A 24,697-nucleotide genomic window follows, 5' to 3' on the forward strand; every position below is an offset into this window, starting at 1 on the left:
AAAAATCTCCTAAGTGTGAAGTTTTGAAACTCTAAAATATTCCTATAAAAATCTAGCCGAATACCGAATTCCGAAGTACTCACCTGTGATCAGGAGAGAAGTCCGCACTGTACCTTGTAGCCCAGTACTGAACCGCAAAAGTAATCCTACCCAGGTTTGAGTCCCAGTCTTTTGTTGAGCAAGTCAGTCAGGTCCTCCTGGGATTTCGAGGTTGCTGACCACAGGAGACGCCGGGGTTTAGCAGGAGCAGCTTTGAGGGTCGACAGGCCGGTAGGACTGGGGCCAAGTCAGTTAGTGTTGTCCACTTGTTAGCAGCTGCACAGCAGGTCTTTTTTCTTCTAGTTCTTCTTGTAGTTTTGGAATCGGGATCTCAGGAAGGAAGGTTCAGGGTGCCCCATAATACTAAATTTAGGGGCGTTTACAGGTAGGTAAGGGCAGGGACCAATGGGCCCCTTCCCTTGGGTGGGTACACCCCCTATTCTGCCACACTCCAGTGGGAGGGGGCAGGAGCCTGTCCCTGGTTGGCTGGGTCCCCCATCCTCAAGATGGCGGGGACTTGAGGTTGTGCTTCACCACGCCTCCACCACCCAAGGGGTGGAGCTGGCAGAGTTGGGCACACCTCTCTTCCTCACTTTGTTTTTCCTGCTGGGTCTCCCGTCCAAAGTGGTGGGTAGAACCAGCGGGAATCAGTTGCTGAGTACAGCAAGTGGTCTGGAGAAGCTCACAAAGGTGGTATGCCTTTGAAGCTTCTCCTTCATGAACCCTGCCTATCCTGGGGGAGGAGGCTTGGCACCTCGTCCCAGGATGTACATTGTTTCAGGCCCCCGAGAGCGGCAAGCTCTCGACCCAGGGGTCCAGAAACATGTCTCGGCAGCCACTCAGTCAGGTCACTAGGAGTTGGTTGAGTTTCCGGGGGGCATCTCTAAGATGCCCTCTCTCGTGCATTTTACATTAAATCCCATACTGGCATCAGTGTGGTTTTAATGTGCTGAGAAGTTTGATACCAAACTTCTCAGTCTTCAGTGTAGCCATTATGTTGCTGTGGAGTTCGTAATGAGAACCTCCCAGCACCATATACTCTTCATGGCAGCACTGCACTTAGTGTCCAGGAATGGACCTTGGTACTGTAGGGGTACAGGACTCATGCACCTGTACCCTCACCACTGGCAAAGGGCACCCAGCCAGAGGGAAGACTGATGTATGCCAGGGCAGTGTTTTGTGGGCATGACACATAGGGATGTGTGCCAGGTCGACTTTGTTTTGTTCTGCACCAAGACACGCAGCCTGCCGGGGGGGGCTTGGGGGGTGCGTGTGTGTGTGTGTGGGCGTGTGTGTGTGGGCGTGTAGGCGGGCACATGGCCTCTAAGGGTGGCACAATAAGTGCTGCAGCCCTTAGGGGCCTTCTCTGGTCACAGTGCCCTGGGTACCTAAGGTACCATTTACCAGGGGCTGACCTGTGGCCAGTGATGCCAATTGGGTTTAGGCTCCAATGTAGTTTTAGGGAAGGAACACAGGCCCTGGGTACCTGATTGGCAGTAGCCCAGGGCACACTCCGTCAAAGTACATCAGCAATTCAGCAAAAAGTGGGGGCATACCATGCAAGAAAGAGTTGTTGATCCTCACCCTAGCTACAGGGGATGTATACAGATCCTCTATCTATTGTATGAAAGCGAAAGGCAATCCCATCCTTCTAAACGTGTCAGACATGTACCCCCATTTAATAGAATCGAATGCCTTAGCCCATCCAGCATCACTGCCGCAGCTTTAAAGGTCCAGATCTAATTGATGCAGCACTGCAAAAACTGTTCATAATTTGTGTGATGTGGACCGAGATGGGACAAATCCCGACTGGTCTGGGAGAACCAATGCTGGTAACAGCGGAAGTCGTTTTTGGTCAATGATTTTCAGGACTTATTTTTGTACCAATGTTTAATAAAGAAAGCTGTTTATACGACCCGCAACTGTCTGATTATTTACTTGGTTTAAATAACGTGACAATTAACACCTCCCTAAGCGCAGGTGGTAGAATTAGTCTATCATAGGTCCCACTATGCATGTTTACCAGGTGCGGGGCTAGCAAATCAAGTACTCCTTGTAAAATTCTCCCGGCAACCTTTCAGTGCCAGCTGCCTTGCCGGACGGTAGTGTCCGTATTGCCTCTTTCACATCCTCTATTGTGAATGGTTGCATTAGATACTCCCTTTGCCCATCCGAGAGCCACGCCAGCACGATCTCCTCAAAGAAGGCAATGATGAGGCGTCTGTAGAAGAGATGAGCAGGTGAAGGTTTGCACAATAATACAATAACTGGAGTCGCATCACCTGTGGGTATTTTGATTGCTGGGGAAGGTAGGCGGGCAGAGCTGAAACCTATACCTTATAAACCAAACTCAACCCACCCTCCTCTGTGGTACCAGACATGATCCACGTCTGGCATCCCCTAGAATAACTTTTCTGCTGGTCATCTGAACGTCGGAGCATGGTTTGGAAAACCTGTATTGTAGTGAACTGCTTCCCTGACCATGGTAGCTGATCGTGGTGCTGACACTCTTGCTCACTGCGAGGTAGCAATTTCCTACCATTTACCAGCCTCTGGTAGTTACCATTTTGATAGGTGGCATCTGTGTAGGAGAGAGAATTGAGACACTGCCCCCTTTCTCCTTTACTGACAGTTCCCCTTTCTGTGCTCCAGTCGGTAATGATTGGGATCCTGAGGCGGCAATTGTGTCTTTTTTTATCCTATAGGGATTGTGTCAAAATAAGGCATGCTCATCTTTCCACATGTGAATTAAAATGTCAAAACTCAGTGGTACACTTACATTTATGCTTATTTCTACTCTATTTTTTTTTTCACAAGTTGTCCTTGAATTAATTTCTGTCTAAAAAACTAGTAATCTCCTGATTTCAGATATTATTTAGACCTAGGATGGCAGGCACATTTTCCTTCACCCCATTCCAGCCTAGACTCTATGCTTTTCTTTTACAAAACTGACTGTCCGGCACTGATGTTGGAAGCACTCTTTTGTTTGCCAGGAATATTGGGTTAAACATTGACCACTACACATATCCTGCCTCATAAATCTAATCAGTATGTTATCTGGTTTGTTAAATTTGACAATTTTTAAACTTTAGCTAAAATTGACGAAGTAAAGAAAATATCTTCACTTTGCAGTTCTCAGAAGAATGAAGAAACGAGAAAAACAAAAAAAAAGGAAAGCATACGAACCCAAGCTGACACCTGAAGGTAGGGGCTGGTTAATTACTGTCTTAGCTGAAAAAGCTGTTGAAAATATAAAACTGAAAATAGCCTCTTGGTATACAATTACAGTTTATATCACTTAAATACAAGTTATGCTCTAAAATGCTTTGTAGTTTTAATCTTGTTTAAAAATAATTACGTTTTTCATATTCTTTAATAGGAATGCCTTTGATTACATATTTGTGACAATCTGATAGTATTGTAAATGATATTTAGTTTTCTCTGGTATTAAACGCTCCATTTTTAGTGCTGCAGACACCTTTAGCAGTCTGTTCCCACACCGTTGTGTTTTTCTATGCGTAACATGTACTAAAAGTAGGTTTGTGTCGGCTTCTTGCTCATGAGTGGATGGCTTTATCTTTCTTGGGGTGTCTACTGATTTTATAGTTTTCCTTCCTGATTGAGTTTCTTCTGGCCGGGTGTATTTCTAGTTTAGTGTGCTAATTAGATGTGTGTTATCCTTCTACTGCTAACCTCAGGGATATTATTTTGCATGTAGCACTCTATGGGGAGTACTTGTTTTCTATAACTCTCCCCCACTTGTTCCTTTACATATCCCCTCACTTTGCACTTTGAGTTCCCCTCCCTGATGCTTTTCATCATACTTAATTTTAAAAAAAAGATTTATTTTTACGAGGACCCTGGAATTGCAAAATGGTGCCTCCCTGCTTATTTTTGTGCTAGCATGCAGTCTATTTTTTTGCTGTTAATATGTGTTCTATTGTAGAAAAGTAAATTTAAAAAGTAGCTGACTTAAAGTCACAGCAAATGCATGTGTGTTGTAATGCATGCTTACTCTCGGCAACTATCTTGGAATGGGTTTTTCTTAATGCAAAACTCATTGTATAATTTCTAGTCATGTGTGTGCATTTGTTGTGCGCGGCCCATACTTTCACATGCTAATGTAATGGTAAAATGCTTACTTAATAGCATTGATAATACTTTTGCAGCCAATGTACCTCACCTCTAATCTATTTAATAAATATATATTTAATAGAAATGATGGACTCCTCGACTTTCAAAAGGTTTACTGCCTCTGTGGAGACTATTCTGGATAATTTAGAAGATGTGGATTTTTCTGCATTTGGTAAGTGACTTTAAGTATTTTTATTTAGTTTTCATGTTTAGAGATTTTGTCTTGGAATTTGCTAACATTATTTTACCTTTATATGTTAGAAAAGTTCCATGTGCATATAACCAGCATTTCTTACAATGTTGTACTTAAGTATGTGTGGCTGTGAATATACAGTTTGTTCCAACCTGTCCAATTATTTGAAGTAAACATTAGGGTATAGACGTTTAAATGCATAACTTTGAATGTTAGCATTCTTTAATTCTAAAATTGGTACATTGATCATCCTATTACCATTGAGTTCATGTTGTACTGTACAAGAATCTTGGCCAGTTTGCTAATCATAAAGACAGTTTATATGTAGTCAGATACTGTTTCCGAGCAACTTGCAAATTTAAGATGTATGTGTTTGAGGGATATGAGCTGCAGATTCTACACTTTGCATTAGATCGCCACCTGGTGTTGGGCTCGGATGATTGCATGTTGTCATATTCGAAGAAGTCTTTTTTTAGTCACGAGATAGGTGACTCCTCCTTTGGACGATAGTGCGCGCGGGCAACGGCTCCATCCTTAGATTTTTTTCTGCCACTGGGTTCGTACTTTGACTCGTAAAATCTTATTCAAACTTCACCAAACTACTTTCGATATCGATAAACGTCAACTCGACTCCATCAGCTCGATTCCGGTCGTCGACGCGGGCCGTTGAGCCTATCCATGCCGTGAGGCCTACACCTCATGGAAAGGACGCCATTCAAAAGATGCTCCGTGTGTGGAGCATAATTTCCACACTGTGACCATCACGAGGGCTGTATCCTGTGCTTATCGCCAGAACACGACAAATCCAGCTGTACAGCCTGTGCATCCTTTCGATCCAAGAAGACCATTCAAGATCAGAGGGCCCGTCGACACGACATGCAGAGATCGGCTCCGGAACCGGTGGATATCTTCGACGAAGAAGTTCCGCTCGTCCCCGAAGAAGATTCAGACGATCTCCAAATCATATCTGGGGCAGATGACTTCGATGACTCCATACTCAAGCCTTCTGGTAGCTCCTTACCGAGCAAGCTGCACGTGCAGATCCCACCAGCTCCCTCTGCACCGAAACCAAAAGAAGTCCCGCCTCCGAAACAGTCGGCTTCTAAAGACAAAACTATGAAGCCAGCGTCTGACGCCTCGAGGCCGACGAAACCAGCTTCTACTCCGAAGCCAATATCTTCGGTACCGAAACATACAAGGCCTGATTCCGATGCGCTCAAGCCCTTGAAACAGCCTACGACTCCGAAAACAATACCTTGGGTGCCGAAATCTATGCCAAAGGACACAGTACCAACTCCTAAGGCTAAAGACCAGCAGCAACCACACCTGGAACCGAAAAAATCGGTGCCGGCAAAGGTTCCGCAAGGAGAAGACCTTTTCCAACCTGATCCTCTACAAAAGAAGATCTACATTGACCCAAAGACAGGTCATGTATCCAATACACCACACAGGAAAAGGAAGTCACACAGCACCTACACCTGCAGTGCCTGTCAAGAAGGACTCTGCCACATCTCCTATGCAACCTACTCCTATACTTCCTACTCCTTCATCTCCTGTTCCTCCTAACATTTCACCTCAAAATTCTCCTGAAAACTCTCCTCCTCATTCTTCACCAAATAACCACCAAATGATGATGAGTATAGCATAGGGGGAGGGGTAGACCCAGATGAGCCTTTTCCCTACCCTATTGATGATCCAGATTGGGAGTACCCAAACCCACAAGATGCGCCAGATATTCCTGACCCACATCCATATCCTTCAAAACCTTCTCCCCCAGAATGCAATATTAGTTTTGGGCACTTACTGAATAGGGCTGCCATCTACCATGGGGTCACTGTGCATTTCAGATGAGGCGGAAGACCTCTTATTAGATACGTTTGAACAATCACAAAGGTCTGTTCAAATTCTGCCTATGATTAAAGGGGTCATCAAACATGCTCCAGAAGTATTTAAAGATCCTGTACGTGCTAGGATCCTAAACCCTAGAATTGAGAAAAAGTATAGGCCTGCTCTTGGGGATCCTGCCTACATTAAAGGACACCTACCCTTAGATTCCTTAGTCGTGTCAAATGCTAGAAAAAGAGCAAACTCTCAGACATCAGGTGAAGCACCACCCCCTGATAAAGAATCTAAGGTGATAGATGCTTCAGGCAAAAGGATAGCTGCACAAGCTAGCAATACATGGCGTATAGCTAACACACAAGCCCTCCTTGCAAGATATGACAGGGCTCACTATGATCAGTTAGAGACACTACTACAACATCTACCTGACCAATATAAGGCGCAGGCAAACGACCTTGTACAAGAAGGCAAGTTAATTTCAAATGCCTCAATCAAGTGCGCACTTGATGTAGCAGACACTGCATCTAGAGCTGTAAACACTAGTGTCCTACTTAGACGTCATGCGTGGCTACGCATTTCAGGATTTAAGCAGGAAGTGCAAACTACCATCTTAAATCAGCTATTCATCCAACATCAATTGTTTGGACCAGAGATAGACACAGCACTTAAGTAAAATGAAGAAAGACACCGATACAGCCAAATATATGGGAGCTTTGCAATCCACACAAGCTAAAGGCTCCTTTCGTCGCTCCTTCTATAGAGGAGGCTCCAAACAGACTGGAGCAGACAATACAGCTTCCTTCAAATCCAATACACAGACATCCTCCTGTAAAGGATATTTTAGAGGAGGCTATAGAGGCAACAACAATAAAGGAAGAGGTCGAGGTAACAACAATAATCAAACCTCTTCCACCACAAAACAGTGACTTCCGTCTGCTCCCTCAACAGCACTCCACTCCTGGAGGGGCAGACTAACCCAGTTCTTACCTGTCTGGAATTCCACCACAACAGACAGATGGTTTGAGGCTACTGCCTCGAACTTACAGCTACCCCTCCACACATACCACCCAGGCAGCGTCCAATGTCTGCAGAACATCTTACACTGTTCAAACAAGAAGTCCTATCACTTCTTCAAAAGTATGCAATAGAAATAGTTCCTTTACAACATCAAGGAACAAGAGTTTACTCGCTGTATTTTCTAATACCCAAAAAGGACGGGACACTAAGACCAATTCTCCACCTCAGGCCCCTCAATCACTATATACACTCAGATCATTTTCATATGATCACTTTACATCTAGTGCTCCCATTGCTGCAACAAGGCGATTTCCTTACAACACTAGATCTAAAGGACACCTACTTCCACATTTCTATACATCCTTCTCACAGGAAGTATCTGAGGTTTGTACTTGAAGGACAGCATTATCAATTCAATGTCCTTCCATTTGGGGTAACAACTGCACCAAGAGGGTTCACAAAGTGCCTAGCAGTAGTAGCAGCACATCTCAGAAGACAACAGATACATGTCTTCCCATATCTAGACGATTGGCTCATAAAAGCCAAGTCATTCAATCAGTGTGTCCAACACACATCTCAGACAATTCAAACATTGCTTAACTTAGGGTTCACAATCAACTACACCAAGTCGCACCTACAGCCCTCTCATGTACGTCAACATTTAGGGGCTACAATAAACATGACTACAGATCTAGCGTATCCCAGTCCAGCAAGGATACAGAGCATTCAAGCCTTAGTCACAAAGTTTCAACATCAACACTCTCGCCCAGCCAGAGTGTTCATGAGACTAATAGGCATGATGGCATCTTGCATCTTTATTGTACCATATGCAAGACTGCAAATGCGTCCGTTACAGGAATGTCTAGCAGACTAATGGAATCAGGCTCAAGGACAACTAACAGACCTGGAGTTGGTGGACAACCGCACACATCGCTCTCTGCAGTGGTGGAACACCAAAAACTTGACAAAAGGGCGGTCGTTCCTTGAACAGTACTTACAGCAGACGCATCTCTTACAGGATGGGGAGCCCATCTCCTACATCATACAACTCAAGGGCAATGGACCATTCAACAAAGATCGTTCCATATCAACCACCTAGAGCTGCTAGCAATATTCTTAGCGCTCAACACTTTCCAAGTACAAGTACAGAACAAAGCTGTCTTAATCCGGATGGACAACATGACAGCCATGTACTATATACAAAAACAGGGGGGACACACACTCTGCAGCTGTCCCAGCTTGCACAGAACATTTTGAGATGGGCCATTCCACAAAACATATATCTGTTAGCAGATCACCTTCCAGGAGTTCACAATCAGATAGCAGATCTGTTAAGTCGACAGACGCAACAAATTCACGAGTGGGAACTACATCCGCAAGTTTTTGTACCATTCTTTCACAAGTGGGGTCATCCAGACATAGATCTGTTCGCCACACATGAAAACACGAAATGCCCAACCTTCGTCGCCAGGTTTCCATACCCGCTGTCCCAAGGGCAATGCGATATGGATGAACTGGTCAGACAGATTTGCTCACGCTTTTCCGCCACCACTCTAATACCACTAATAGTGCGCAAGCTACGACAACAGTCGCTCAAACTGATTTTACGCCAACCGTGGTATACAACACTGCTAGAACTATCCCTAGTTCCACACCAAAAAACTACATCTGACACCATCCCTGCTAACGCAGAACCATGGAGACATCAGACATCCAGACCCAAGCCAACTGAATCTGGCGATCTGGCTCCTGAGGTCTTAGTTTGGTTATCTTAACCTACCACCAGACTATGAATATCATTAAAGAAGCCAGAAGACCTACTACTAGAGCTTGCTATGCTGCCAAATGGAAAAGATTTGCCATTTACTGCAACAATAACCAAATTGATCCCCTAGATGCTTCCATCCAAAATATCATTTGCTACCTTCTACATTTACAAAGATGTAACTTGGCATATTCATCTATACGCCTAAATCTGTCAGCAATTGCAGCATATTTACAAATAGACAACATCTGTCTTTATTTAAAGTGCCTGATATTAAAGCATTTATGGAAGGATTAAAAAGAATCATTCCTCCCAGGTTACCACCCTCTCCAGTGTTGAACCTAAACATTGTTCTTACAAGGCTCATGGGACCACCTTTTGAACACAAATGTGAGGGCCGTTGAGCCGAAAGAGATCCGTTGAGCCGAAAGAAGGCCTTCGAGCCGAAAGAAGGCCGTCGAGCCAAAGAAGGCTTCACATCATAAAGACATCCAGCCTAAAGAGTCACTCGACCTGAAAAAATCAGTTCAGCCGAAAAAGGCAAAATCTTCGGCACCACAGCCAGGGACAGAGGAGGAACAACTCTTTCACCCAGATCCACAACAAAGACTATATATAGACCCTGAGACAGGACATATAGTCTACAATAAAAAGAAAAGAAGACTAAACACTGAAGCCCCTTCTCCTGTTCCTCCTAAGAAAAAGGACTTTGGCACATCCCCTTCAAGACCTTACACCCCTCCTCCTTTCTCTCCCAACATGCCTAACGTTCCATATTCTCCTTCATTTATAGATTATGATCAGCAAGAAGACATGGGGGAAGATCTTCAGGTTGACTTTATACCACCTGACGATCCGGGGAACCCAGATGACACATGGAGTGACCACAATGATCCTGATGACACAGATAATACACAACCCATACCTGATCCCACTACATACCCCACAAAGCCGTCCCCTACTGACGACACTGTCGCTTTTAACCAACTAGTAAACAGAGCAGCTCAGTATCATGGGTGTACACATGCACACTGACCCTATAGAGGAGGATTTCTTATTTAACAACTTCCCAACATCAGAGAAGAGTGTACGTGTACTCCCTATGCTAAAAGGGGTACTAAAGCATGCACAAGACATCTTTAAAGACCCAGCCAGGGCGCGTGTCCTCAATCCAAGGATTAAGAAAAAATATAAACCGGCCCCTACAGACTCCTCTTATATCAGGTCTCCACTACCACTAGACTCCCTAGCTGTGTCTAACGCTAGGAAAAGCGCAAACTCGCAAACAACGGGTGATGCTCCCCTTCCTGACAAGGAGTCACAAATTTTAGAAGCATCAGGGAAAAGAGTGGCCTCTCTGGCAGCAAATACCGGAGGATTGCTTGTACACAAACTCTCCTAGCACGCTATGACAGAGCACATTATGACGAACTGGAGGGATTATCACAACACCTACCAGAACCCTATAAGGCAAAAGCAAACGACCTAATACAAGAAGGGAAATTCATCACTAACGCATCCATAAAATGCGCCTTTGATGTAGCTGATACAGCCGCTAGGTCTATCAACACAAGTGTACTGCTACGCCAGCATGCCTGGCTTCGCATTTCAGGTTTTAAAATGAAGTGCAATTTACCATACTCAATCAACCCATTAACCAAGATTTCTTATTTGGCCCTGCGATGGATACCATCTTAGAAAAGATGAAAAAAGATACTGACACTGCTAAGTCCATGGGTGCACTTCAATTGCAACAGTCCAGAAGCTCTTTTCGTCGCTCATCCTTTCGAGGCTTAGGCAGAGTCAACGCATAACAAACATCTTCATCATTCAAAGCACTACACAAGGCACCTTTAATAGAGGCTTCAATAGAGGAGGTTATATAGGAAACAATAACAAGGGCAGAGGACGTGGTAATAATACGACCCGATCCTCCACCGCCACCAAACAGTGACTTTCTCATACTCCCTCCAGACCTCGTAACACCAGTCGGAGGAAGACTTCACACAATTCCTACCAGTCTGGAATACCATTACTACAGACAGGTGGGTGAGACAAATTATCCAGTATGGTTACTGCCTAGAACTCACTTCTACTCCACCCAACATACCACCCAAGCACCGTCCAATGTCCAAAGAACACATCACACTGTTACAACAGGAGGTGAAATCCATGCTAGAAAAAGGTGCCATAGAGCCAGTCCCATTACAACATCAAGGACAGGGGTATACTCTCTATACTTCCTCATTCCCAAAAAAGACTGCTCCCTCAGACCAATATTGGACCTCAGACCTATGAACCAATATATTCACTCAGATCATTTTCATATGATCACTCTACAACAGGTACTCCCACTACTCCAGCAAAACGACTTCCTTGCAACATTAGACCTCAAGGATGCATACTTTCACATACCCATACATCCAGATCACAGGAAATACCTCAGGTTCATAATAGAAGGTAAGCAATTCAAAGTCCTCCCCTTCGGGGTAACCACAGCACCAAGGGGGTTTACAAAATGCCTAGCAGTAGTGGCAGCACACCTCAGAAGGCAAAACATCCATGTGTTCCTCTACCTTGATGATTGGCTCATAAAAGCCAACTCGTACGTACAGTGTGCCAGACATATCTCTGACATTCCAGCTACTGCACAATCTAGGATTTTCAATAAATTACATCTGCAACCCTCCCACATACAGCAATATCTGGGAGCAACAATAGGCACCTCAGTAGCAAAGGCATATCCAAACCCTGCCAGGATAGCCAGCATACAATCTCTCATTCAAAAATTTCAGCCACAACACTCCCTGCCAGCGCGAGTGTTCATGCAGCTCATAGGTATGATGGCCTCCTGTATATTCATCGTCCCTCATACTCTGCTTTAAATGCGTCCCTTACAAGAATGCCTAGCACGCCAGTGGAACCAAGCTCAAGGACAACTAAAAGACCTAGTGTTGGTAGACAGTCACACTTACCGCTCTCTGCACTGGTGGAACCCACAACACCTTTCCAAGGGGCGACTGTTCCAAGAGCCGGTTCCACAGGTAGTGCTAACAGCGGACGCATCACTGACAGGTTGGGGAGCCCACCTCCTTCAATATACAGTCCAAGGTCTCTGGACAGCCAAACAAAAGACTACATATAAACCACTTGGAGTTACTAGCAGTATTCCTAGCAATGAGAGCTTTTCAGAAATACTTGTGCAACAAGACTGTCTTAATCCGGGCAGACAACATGACAGCCATGTACTACATCCAAAAACAGGGGGGCACACAATCTCTACAACTATCTCACCTAGCACAGACCATATGGAAGTGGGCAATTCCTCAGAACATTTATCTCCTGGCAGAACACCCCCCAGGGATAGACAGCCAGATAGCAGACCTACTAAGCCGACAGTCAGCAAATACACAAATGGGAGATTCATCCTAAAGTTCTCCAACCTTTCTTCCAAAAGTGGGGACATCCAGACATAGATCTGTTTGCCACAAACGAAAACTCAAAATGCCCGTCCTTCGCCGCCAGGTTCCCACACCCGTTGTCACAAGGCAATGCGATATGGATGAACTGGTCAGGCAGATTTGCGTACGCTTTTCCACCAACCCCAATGATTCCATTAGTGGCACTCAAGCTAAGGCAACAGTCACTCACAATGATCCTGGTTGCTCCTACATGGGCAAGACAGCCATGGTACACAACGCTCCTAGAACTCTCAGTAGTTCCTCACCAAAGACTGTGCCTCTCGCCACAACTGCTAACGCAGAACCATGGAGAAATCAGGCACCCATATCCCAATCAGATGAACTTAGCGATCTTGCTCCTGAAGTCTTAGAGTTCCGATATCTTAACTTGCCTCCAGATTGTATGAACACTATCAAAGAAGCAAGGTGTCCCACTACCAGAGCATGTTACGCAGCTAAATGGAAAAGATTGTTATTTATTGCAATAATAACCAAATCAATCCATTGCATGCCTCCATCCAAAATTTAATCTGTTATTTGCTACATCTTCAAAGATGTAACCTAGCATACTCATCTAAAGGCTACACCTCGCTGCTATAGCAGCAGATCTTCAAAACAGACAACACGTGTCCCTATTCAGAATCCTACCTACCAAAGCTTTTATGGAGGGACTTAAAAGAATTATCCCGCCAAAGCATCCACCTTCTCCAGTCTGGAACTTAAACATAGTACTTATCAGACTCATGGGACCACCCTTCGAACCACTTAATTCATGTGAACTACAATTCTTAACATGGAAGGTGGCATTTTTAATTGCCATTACCTCCCTCAGGCGAGTGAGTGAGCTACAGGCACTAACCATTCAGGAACCTTTCATACAAATACACCACAATCAGGTAGTGCTTGGTACAAACCCAAAATTTATGGCAAAAGTTATATCCACTTTCCACATCAATCAATCCATAGAATTGCCAGTTTTCTTTCAAAATCCGCAATCCGTGGCTGAAAGAGCTCTGCACATACTAGACGTTAAAAGAGCTCTGTTATATTACGTTGCCAGAACAAAATCATTCAGAAAGACAAAGCAACTATTTGTCTCATTTTCACCACAACATAAGGATAATCCCATTTCCAAGATGGATAGTTAAATGCATTCAAATATGCTATCAAAAGGCAAAGCGCACTTTAATAGTCCCCCCAAAAGCACACTGAACGCGTAAAATGGGGGCATCCATGGCTTTCCTAGGAAATATTCCCTTAGAAGACATATGTAGTGCAGCTACATGGTCCACCATACACACTTTCACTAAACACTACTGTGTTGACATGCAAGCTAAGCAACAAGCTGCTGTGGGCCAGACTGTCCTTGGAACTCTTTTTCAAACCACTGCAGCTGATATAGGCAACCACCGCTAGAGGAGAAACTGCTACACAGTCTATGCTAAGATATGAATTCAGCAGGCCACATGCCACGAACAGAAAATGCTACTTACCAGTATGCATCTGTTCTTGGCATGTAGGGCTGCTGACATTCATATCGCCCACCCTCCTCTCTGGTGCCTGTCACAGCTGCATGGTTATCTTCTTTACATACATTTACATGGTAATCTCTTAATTTACTATACTCCATTTTTGCCACAATGGCGAAAAACAATCTGAAGATGGAGAAGATGCCCATGCGCACTGTAGTCCAGGGGAGGAGTCACCTATCTCGTGATACTTCGAAGGCTCTTCCAAGACAACAAGGTGCAAACATCCGGACCCAACACTAGGCGGCGATCTATGCTAAGATATGAATTCAGCAGCCCTACATGCCAAGAACAGATGCATACTGGTAAGTAGCATTTGCTTTTCTAGTAGCTATTACCTCTCTTAGGAGAGTAAGTGAGATTCAAGCTTTCACTATACAAGAACCTTTTTTACAATTACACCGTAATAAAGTGGTTCTCAGAACAAATTCTAAATTCCTTCCAAAAGTCATTACTCCGTTTCATTTAAACCAATCTGTAGAGTTACTGGTGTTTTTCCGAAACCCAGACTCTGTAGCAGAAAGAGCTCTACACACCCTAGACTTTAAGAGCTCTTCTCTATTATATAGATTGGACCTAATCCTTTCGCAAAACAAGGGCAACCCCATCTCTAAAGGTGAAATTGCAAGGTGGATTGTAAAATGTACCCAAATATGCTATCAAAAAGCAAAACGTACATTAACAGTTCCTCCTAGAGCAAACTCCACACGCAAACTAGGAGCCTTTATGGCTTTCTTAGGGAACATTCCCCTAGAAGACATCTGCAAGGCAGCAACATGGCCTACAACACACACCTTCACTAAACACTACTGTGTTGATGTGCAAGCCAAGCAGCAAGCTGCAGTAGGCCAAGCTGTCCTAAAAACTCTTTCAAACTACTACAACAGATGAAGGTGACCACCGCTAGGGGAGACACTGCTGCACAATCCATGCAAAGTGTAGAATCTGCAGCTCATATGCCTTGAATGGAAAATGCTACTTTCCAGTATGCATCTGTTCTTGGCATGTACAGCTGCAGAGTTCTACACGCCCTCCCGCCTCCCCGGGAGCTGTATTTGTTCCAGTTTCTCCTAATTAGATATACACATCGACATCCCTTCTTTATTTCTACTAACTCCATCATTTCCCATCATGGCGAAAAACAATCTACGGATGGAGCCGATGCCCATGCGAACTATAGTCCAAGGGAGGTGTCACCTATCTCGTGACTAAAAAAAACGTCTTCCAAGACAACATGCAATCATCCGAGCCCAACACCAGGTGGCGATCTAATGCAAAGTGTAGAACTCTGCAGCTCTACATGCCAAAAACAGATGCATACTGGTAAGTAGCATTTTCCTTTGTAAGCTTTAATCTTTTGGACATGGATCATCTCCATGCCTTTCAAACGCTGTATAATAAATCTAGCCTTCCCATGTTTTCTGAATGTTTCCTCCAGGGCTCTACAATCTGAAAAACCATTGAACCTAGACTACTAAACAAATGGTGCAGATCGGAAGCCCACCTGTAGAAAAAAAGCTACACCCAAAGTGCCTTCATTTATTAATAGTGGCCTCTGTTCTAGGGTATTAGATGGCAGGCGGTGGTGGCAACTGATTTTAGTTCAAGTTTAAATGATTTTCATGCTGGGCTCTTGTGTCGATATCTGACCAATCTCCCATTAACGATGCCCACGCCTAACCTCATGTGGGATAGGTTTTTGTGTATATTTACACTTGGCTGATGTTTTACTTTAATAGTGGGCGTACGAGCAGTTCCCATCTCTTCCATTGACTAGCAGTTCTCATCCCTTTTGGCTACGGCTACGGTCTTTTTTTATTGGAAGAAAAAATTAAGAAATGAAGAATGCACTACAAGCAACTCCACTGAATTGCTATCATCTTTTTTGAACAAGCACTGTATATATAACTGCTATTACAGTTTACAAATTGAGTTATAGTCAAAATTAGTGTGCTGTACCATTGTGTGCTGTATTTGGAAAGGAAGCGATACAAAAGGGGATGATGGACGGAGCGTTTGAACAAATCAAACACTCACCCCCAGTCAACTGATCTGGGTTTAATCCATCACCATTCTTTAGTTCACTCAGCCACCCCAGTTCAGACATGGCTATATGCAAATCAGTCTGACCCTGTGCCTTGTGGGAACAGTCCAACCCGAACTGCCGAGCCATGTCTTCCCTGGACCGGAAACAAGCATCCTGGGACCGGTTTCGGATTCATAATCCTCATCAGCCAGGCTATCTTGAATCCAGTGGCCAAGTGAACAAGGGACTCACGTCTGAGCATACCCTGCCACACTTAGGGCGAACAAAGCGATACAAAAGGGGATGATGGACGGAGCGTTTGAACAAATCAAACACCCCCAGTCAACTGATCTGGGTTTAATCCATCACCATTCTTTAGTTCACTCAGCCACCCCAGTTCAGACATGGCTATATGCAAATCAGTCTGACCCTGTGCCTTGTGGGAACAGTCCAGCCCGAACTGCCAAGCCATGTCTTTCCTGGACCGGAAACCAGCATCCTGGGACCGGTTTCGGATTCATAATCCTCATCCCCCTTTTGAATCGCTTTGTTTGCCCAAAGTGTGGCAGGGTATGCTCAGACGTGAGTCCTTGCTCACTTGGCCACTGGATTCAAGATAGCCTGGCTGATGAGGATTATGAATCCGAAACCAGTCCCAGGATGCTTGTTTCCGGTCCATGGAAGACATGGCTTGGCAGTTCGGGCTGGACTGTTCCCATGAGGCACAGGGTCAGACTGATTTGCATATGGCCATGTCTGAAATGGGGTGGCTGAGTGGGCTAAAGAATGGTGATGGATTAAACCCAGATCAGTTGACTGGGGGTGAGTGTTTGATTGGCTCAAACGCTCCGTCCATCATCCCCTTTTGTATCGTATTTGGAAAGGAAGACACGTTTTGTCTTCTGAGATTTAGGGGCTTTTGAATCTCCGGTCCGCGGCACCTAAAATTTATACAAAAGAGGCACTAAGGATAGGTGCAATTGTGCTCGACCCCATTCCCCGCTCTTCTTTGTAATGGCAGTTCTCATCCCTGCCAATGTTAGAACTGAGCTCTCCATTCGATGTGAGCCATTGCCATACCATTGTTCTGCTGGCTGTCACTTAAAAGAAAAGCCTTGCGGCTTGATCAGTTTGCCCCTAATCAAGAAAATAAACTTTCAGGGCTGACCAGGGTCTACTTGAGCTTAAAAGCCCATGGTGCCAGGGAGTCTAATGCACACTACATTGATAGGCTACTTTCCCCTTAACCAAGGCTGAACAGTGACTGGCATTGATGGCAGTGATAGTGCATGGCCACAGGCCTCTTTGTTTGTGGAAGAGGTGTGGCGCAGCGGCCAGGGTGCCTGACTGTGGGCCACGGGGTTCACGTTCGATCCCCGATGGCAGGTTAGCCCAGCACCATGTGACTGATCAATAGCTCGCTTATTCTTCCCACGGGCCCCTAGCGCCGGGACACCTCTCCAGAGGTAGCGGTGCACTTTACAAATGCTGGTATTTCATTTTCATTTCATTTACTCTGAAGTTTGCATGCTTCTGCTTCTTCCCTGTTAAAATCCCCATTAATTGGAATCCTTTACCTTTACGTCAGGGGCATATGTGAAGTGTATATGGATGTTTGGTATTTATCGTGAATTGTGGGGTCCATTGTGACCCTCTGTGTGTAGCACAAGATGCTTACCTTGAGAACTGGTTGTTTGTATCCTTTTGCTGTCACCTCTCTGAAACCCATTTTATGTGTTGTGTGGGTTAGGTTACCAACCAATTCCAATTATCCAGAGTAGGACTCCCCTTCCCCGAGTGCAACCTACCTTCTTTCTTTATCATGTGTTGTGTTTTCAATGCAAGGGAGAACAGTTACTGGATTTGCGTATTACCAGGGTTCAAGAGACACTCACCTAACTGCAGACTCTTGTCTTCAAAAGGAAGAATCAGTTGTCCAGGCACATATCCTCTGGTAGATTTCTGCTTCCCCAGCTTGTTCATCAAAGAGAAACCTCCCTCAGCCACTACTTTTCATTATAGCATGAACATATATTACACATGCCCATTGCTGTGCAAGATCACAGGACAAAAATATTTACCCCTCCTGGTTTGCTATACTAGGCCTTGAAAGCCGATGAAGGTCAACCAGCTGCCATGAGATCAGTACAGTGTACCTTATCGGTATTGTGAACACGACCCAGCACTCTCCTGACCCACAGCATGGCTATTTTGTTGCTGTATTCCACCTCCTTATTCCCAGAATGGCCAGGAGGTAATTGGCCTACACACACATTCTGTTGTGGGGGTTCTGTTTTTAGATCTCGCCTGCGACTGCACATGCGCTTTCGAGAGAGATGTTGTTGCTTTTATACAACAAGGAGCTTTTAGCTTGCTGTAGGAAGCTGGCTCTGTGGCAGATCCTCCATGGGGGAGTTTGGGCGCCGCCCCACTGCTTTCTCGCCGTGCGAGAAGGCAGAAACAAATAGTAGAGAACTACCATTTGTTTCTGCCTTCTCGCACGGCGAGAAAGCAGAAGTTCCTGGTTGAGAGAGTGGGCGGCGTTACTCGAGGGCAGGGGGGAGTGGCTTTCCCACTGTTGTTAATACTGTCTGTTTGGGCAGCCTGGGAGGCTGTCCAAACAGACAGTATTAACTGTATTATGAACAGTGGGCAAGCCGCTCCCCCCTGCCCTCGAGTAACACCTCCCACTCTCCCTGCTCTCTGTATGCTGCAGCATACAGAGAGAAATGACGTGGTTGGGGCAGCCGTCCGAACCAATCACAGCGCTGTGCTGTGGTGGAGGGGAGGGAGGCTGCCTGCAGCCTTCCTGCGTGACGACGAGCACGACTCTGAATTCAAAAGAACCGGACGGCGGGAGTCGGAAGTCTGGAGTCTCGGAGTCGGAACTTGAAGGCGGGAAGAAGGTAAGTTTGACTTTTATTTATTTTATTTATCCCGCTTCCCCCCCACCCGTAATGCCGGATGGTGCAATTTTGACTCGCAGTCACAAATTAATATTTTGGAGTAAAAAGCCCGTCTGGGGGGAGACGTCATTTATTTCTTTTATTTATTTATTTTAAAAGTTTTATATAGCGCTGGCTAGACCCGGAGGTATCAGAGCGCTTTACATGAGCATCAGATCATAGTTACAGGTTACATCGTTACAAAGGTTACACAGTTCTTAGAGCATGGCACATAGTTACTTGTAAGGTCGAGATAAACAATAAGCACAAATACCTAAGGGGAAAAGAAGGCAAGGTGAAGGATTCAGGGGGGGTTGGAGTAGGGGAAGTAGACCGATAATGAAGGTGGGAAAGCGGAGGGGAGGGTGAGAGTCACAGCAAGGGGAGAGGAGGGGGAGGGTGACGGGGACAAAAACCGGTAGACGAGTCAAGGCAACGTCCAAAGTCCAGTAAGCTGTGATTCCAGGGGAAGTGGTATCCCTTCCCTATCTCTATTGCGAGAGGTTCCCTTTACGCAGTGGACTCTCTCAGAGAGGTCTCTGAGACTCCAAGGCCTACATACTGGATCCTTCCCCAAAAAGGGGAGAGGGAGTGCTTTGGCAAGGGGTGCCATACCATACCTCAAGTGTGAGTGGCTCCCTTGGCGCAGTGGACTCACTCAGCGGGTTCGCTGAGACTCCAGAGTATAAATATTGGATCTTTCCCCAACAAGGGGAGAAGGAGTGCTTAGTCAAAGGGCACAAAGGACAGGGGGTAGGCAGAGTAGCAGGCAAGGGGAGAGATTCAGGGGAGAGAGGATAGGAGCTAGGGAAGAGACAATAAGGAGAGACGAAAATAAGTCTGCCTAGAGACCGACTGGGTAGGTGACGACCAAGGAGGGAATCCAAGGCCCATCTTCCCTATAGCTAAACCAAGTAGCTCCATCGGGCATCAGACAAAATAGTTCAGTCTCAAAACATTGAGAGAGGAGGGAGGGAGAGACATAAATAGAGGGAGGATGCAGTAGGAGACAATAGGAGAGGCGAGAGAAAGTAGTGGGGGTAGGGGAGGAGAGGGAGTGAGGATAAGGGAAGAGACAACCATAGAGACGAAAGGAAGTCTAAGGTTCACAGAAAAACAGGGTGGGGAACAAAGGGCAAGGGCATGTGAGGGCTGAGGACAGAGGACAGAAGCTGGAAAGAGTAGGAGCTGAGAGGGGGAAGGTTGCATAAGGTGCATAAGGTTTGAACAGACAGAGGCACGTATCTCCTGCCTGGGGGCTGTATTGTTGGGATCATGTTTAGATAGAGAAAGGTCCTGGGTGGGGGGAAGGGAAATTGAGAGGAGGCATATTGGGCAAAGAGAGAGAGGTAAATCAGATAGTCACGTGAGAAGTCAAGGGAGGGCAGTGTGTTGAAGCTGTGGAGGGAGAGACGTGGAAAGGGAGGATTGGAAGGAAGCGGTGTTGGGAAAGGGTAAGGGGAGGATTCGGCAGAGGAGAAGAACAAAGAGGGAATGTGGTCACAAGATGATATCAGAGAAAGGGGCCAGAGACCTGAGAATGAGTCATGTAAATAGGTACGAGGGAAGCGGTAGTCAGACGGAGTTAGGAGGTAGTGGGAGAGACAGTAGTTGAGAGGTAGAAGGCAAAAGTTATCGGACGTGCGTTAGATTTGTCAAACAATTTTGTAGGGCCTGCCGTAGACAATCAGCAATACTGCTTTACATGATTGCTTGTGAACAAAGTAAAAAAACATAGACCTAAGCAAAAAGAGAGAATAAAATTCCAAATCAATATATGAAGCATAGACCAGGGATCTCAAGGTGCAATAAGCAGAGGTACTAGATGGTAAACAACAAAAGGACAAGGTAAATAATATAAGCAAGTAGGAAACAGGGTAGTCGGGATAGAAACGATAAAGGAGACTAGGCAATAGTAGCAAAAGAAAAGGGGGGGGGATTTACACAGTCCAGCAAAGCAAACAATTACAGCACAGCTACACTTGGAGGGAGTTATAATAAAGCAATGTTGAAATAACCCTAGCAAAGCAAACAATCCCCGCAAGGCTATAAAAGGAGAGGACCGCTAGGTTCAGGATCAAAAACATCGGGTCATCAATCAGCACAAATTTTCAAGGTGGGAGCATTGTTAAAAAGAGGCCACAAGGTGGAGCTGCAGGCTAAGGAAGGGAGCAGTTTAAAATTCAAGGGAAAAGAGGCGCTGTTATTCGAATGGCAACACGTCCATCTTGAGGGGCTTAGAAGTCGTCAGATCTAGGCTTTGGCACCATTTTGTAAGGCTAGTAGGATCACACAATTGGTGCAGCAGGTCACTCGTTGCATCGTGTGGGCGGCAGCCCTCCATATCACGGAATTGGTTATGCTGTCGGTACTAGACAAGCTAAGACTAAGGGCAGATGAGAAAAAAACGTGTTTCCTGATCCTGCTGGACCTATCCGCGGCATTCGACAATGTCAATCATGACCAACTTTTGTCTCGGATCTCAGATCTGGGCATCCAGGATACGGCCCTGGTATGGCTCACATCCTTCTTGAAGGGCCGCTCCCAGAGAGTACAGCTGACTGACTAAGTGTCCAACCCATGCACACTCCCATGTGGGGTACCACAGGGCTCGGCACTGTCACCCCTCCTTTTCAACACCTATCGTCAACGCTTGATAGCTGCGCTGAACCAGATAGAGTGCCAGATCTACAACTATGCAGATGACACCCAAATTATCATTCAGATAGACAACTCCCTGACTGCCCATTCAAGAGTCCACAATATTTTAAAATTCACAGTCAATTGGATGACGGCCAATTCCCTCAATTAACCCAGATAAGAAAGAGATTTTGGTCGTCAATACTGACACCAACCCCTGGAACAACTTCTTCTAGCCACAAGAGCTAGGCAAATACCTGGAGCTAGCCTTGGCCGTAAAAAGCTTGGGTATCAAAATCGATGCCAGGCTGTCCATGACTCAGCAGGTGTCCGCAACAGTGGGCACATGTGTCGGCTTGCTGAGACAGCTACATAAACTCGCCCCCCTTCTCACCTTTGACACACTCAGATTGGCTGTATCAGCCTTGATTCTGTTGAAATTAGATTATGGCAACTCCCTGTACATCGGTCTCCCGGGAAAAATACTGGCCAGATTACAGGTTATCATGAATGATGCCGCCAGACTAATCTTCAGAGTGCCTAGACAAACTTATGCCACCTCCCCTTTTACGCCAGCTCCACTGGCTTCCGATCGGGCAGAGAACAAAGTTTAAAGGCCTCTGCATTGCACATAAAGCCATCGATGGCCAAGCCCCGAGGTATATTAAAGACAGCCTAGTCAAATACAATCTGAGTAGAACGCTACGGTCATCAGAGGCCAGCCTGTTGGCCTGCCCTCGCTTTTGCCTGTCCTCCATCGGAGGAAGAGCTTTTTCTACCTGCATTCCCCAAATCTGGAACAAGCTGCCAGAGAATGTATGTAAGGAACATTCCCTGTTCCCTTTTAGGAAGAAGCTTAAGACAGTACTTTTTTTCGGAGGCGTGGGGCACATTCTAATTTATACCATCTCTACCCAGGCTAAGGCAGGGCTCTCTCACAGCGCTTAGAGACCTGACACTGATAACGCGCTTTACAATTAACAAAAAAAATAACATAAGTGTTAATAGTTTGTTGTACACACTCAGTCAGCAAACGAATTCACACACTCGGACTGAACTTCAGACCAATTATTTTGTATCAATAATATTCTTTTAGGTATTTTATTTCATAGAACCAGGCAAGCCTGGCACAGGTACGTACAGAATACAGTACATATACTTTGAATGGGATTTTCATTAAGATTACAGGTAAGTTAGTTTTGAATTACTTTTCTTACTCAAAGTAGTATACCTGGATACTACGCTAGGACATTTCCTGTAAATAGGTAACTAAAATCGTTTTTGTTAAACAGTACAATTTTAAAGAATTTCTTTAGGTTCGCAACTCTACACTTAAAACCTTTGGACAGAAAAACAGTCAATGTACTCATATGGGGGAAAATAGTGTTATCGGTTTTGAGGTAAGTATTTGGTTGTGGGAGTTGAGCTTCTGGGGTAGACTCGGGGGGGTCCCCTAGGGTCAAGGATGCTCTCTAATTACACGCTCAGCGGCACTAGGGCGGCCGGTTATCCAATGGGGGATAGGGGACCTATGGTTGGTGGCTACTGGCAAGCAGGCCTCTTGGTTGTGGGAGCAAAGCTCCTGGACTTAAGCTCAGGACAAATGGGGAAACAAAGTAGCACCAAAGGTGTACCCTCAGCAGCACTAGGGCGGCCGGGTGTAGGGTACTGTTTATACGTTGAGTGCCCTGTTTTCAATGGGGAACCTCCGGTTTGCAAGGGTACTGCAGACTTGGGGACGAAGGACTTCTGGGTACGACCACCACTTCGAGAGGTAAGTTGGGAAGTTACGGGTTGTTTAGGCTTCGTCTGTTTGGACACCCAAGGCCGTGGGGTGTTGGGTTCAGGGCTGTCTTTTGGGGTCGGACCTTCTTGATTTAGGCTGCAGGCATCGGCTGGATGCTTGAAGCCGGTCTGGGGGTCACTGGATCTCGGGTCAAGATCGCCGGGGTGACCTCTTCGTGGTGTTTGCTCGCTCGGGCCATGGACGGTGGGTGCGGAGTGAGGTGGATTTGCTGTGTCCGGCCGGAGCCAGAGGTTGCAAATGAACAAATCCGTTGTCCATGGGAGACAGTCTTTATGCTTGTAGGAAGGCAGGTCCTCCGGGGTCTTCAAGGTTGCTGTGTGCAGGACACAATAGGATTTCGCAGGAGCAGGTGCGAGGGGGAGACAGGCCGGTAGGGCTGGTGCCAAGTCAGTGGGCGTCTTCCTCTTGTCAGGTGCTGTCTAGCTGTACAGTCCTTCTTTTTCTTCTTCTTGTAGTTTCTTCTCGTCTGAGGAAGAAGGGTTCAGGGGTGCCCCTAAAAACTAGCTTTAGGGGCGTGACAGATAAAGGGCAAGGACCAATGGGTCCATACTATGGGGTGGGTACACCCCCTATTATGCCACCCTCCAGTGGAAGGGGGAAATGAGCCTGTCCCTGGTTGGCTGAGTCACCCCCCCCCCCCACCCACCCACATCTGCAAGATGGCGGGAGTGGGAGTTGTGCTTCACCTCGCCTCCCCCACCTGAGGGGTGGAGTTGGCAGAAGTTGACACACCTCTCTTCCACACTTGTTTTTCCAGTCGGTTCTCCCGCCCAAAGTGGGGGTCACAACCAGTGGGGACCAGTTGCTGAAAGCAGCAAGTGGCCTTTGGTAAGCTTCCCCTTCGTGCACCCTGCCCATCCTGGGGGAGGAGGCTTGGCACCTCGTCCCAGGATGTGCATTGTTTTCAGGCCCCAGAGAGCAGCAGGCTCTCGACCCAGGGGTCCAGAAACATGTCTGGTGGTGCCAGCTGAAAGCAGCCACTCAGCCTGGAAACTAGTCGTTGGTTAGTTTTCAGGGGGCATCTCCAAGATGCTCTCTGTGTGCATTTTTCATTCACTCCCACACTTATTTATTTATTTTATTTATTTTGAAACTTGTAGAGCGCGCGGCTACCCCCAACGGGGGTGTCCCGGCGCTTAGACTGTGAGCTAAAAGAGAGTGGAGCCTATAACAATGAGAATAGCCAGGTTTTAAGACGGCTACGGAAGAGTGTTTCAGAGGAAACAAATCTAAGATCTAAGGGGAGACTATTCCATAGTTTAGCCGTCATAACTGCAAAGGCTCTGCCGCCCGTTCTGG

General features: G+C 45.9%; 1 protein-coding gene across 14 annotated transcripts in view; it reads left to right on the top strand.

Moving 5' to 3' along the window:
- The window catches only part of NIPBL (NIPBL cohesin loading factor), a 1,942,504-nt gene that overhangs the window by 713,207 nt on the left and 1,204,600 nt on the right, over positions 1-24,697 (top strand). For all 14 annotated transcript variants that reach the window (XM_078674965.1, XM_078674957.1, XM_078674966.1 and 11 more), the window contains 2 exons: positions 3,172-3,243; positions 4,256-4,345. In XM_078674965.1, the coding sequence (XP_078531091.1) occupies positions 3,172-3,243; positions 4,256-4,345 (162 nt within the window). The remainder of the gene's footprint in view (positions 1-3,171; positions 3,244-4,255; positions 4,346-24,697) is intronic.

The sequence above is a fragment of the Lissotriton helveticus genome, chromosome 2_1, assembly GCF_964261635.1.
Source record: "Lissotriton helveticus chromosome 2_1, aLisHel1.1, whole genome shotgun sequence".
Lineage (NCBI taxonomy): Eukaryota > Metazoa > Chordata > Amphibia > Caudata > Salamandridae > Lissotriton > Lissotriton helveticus.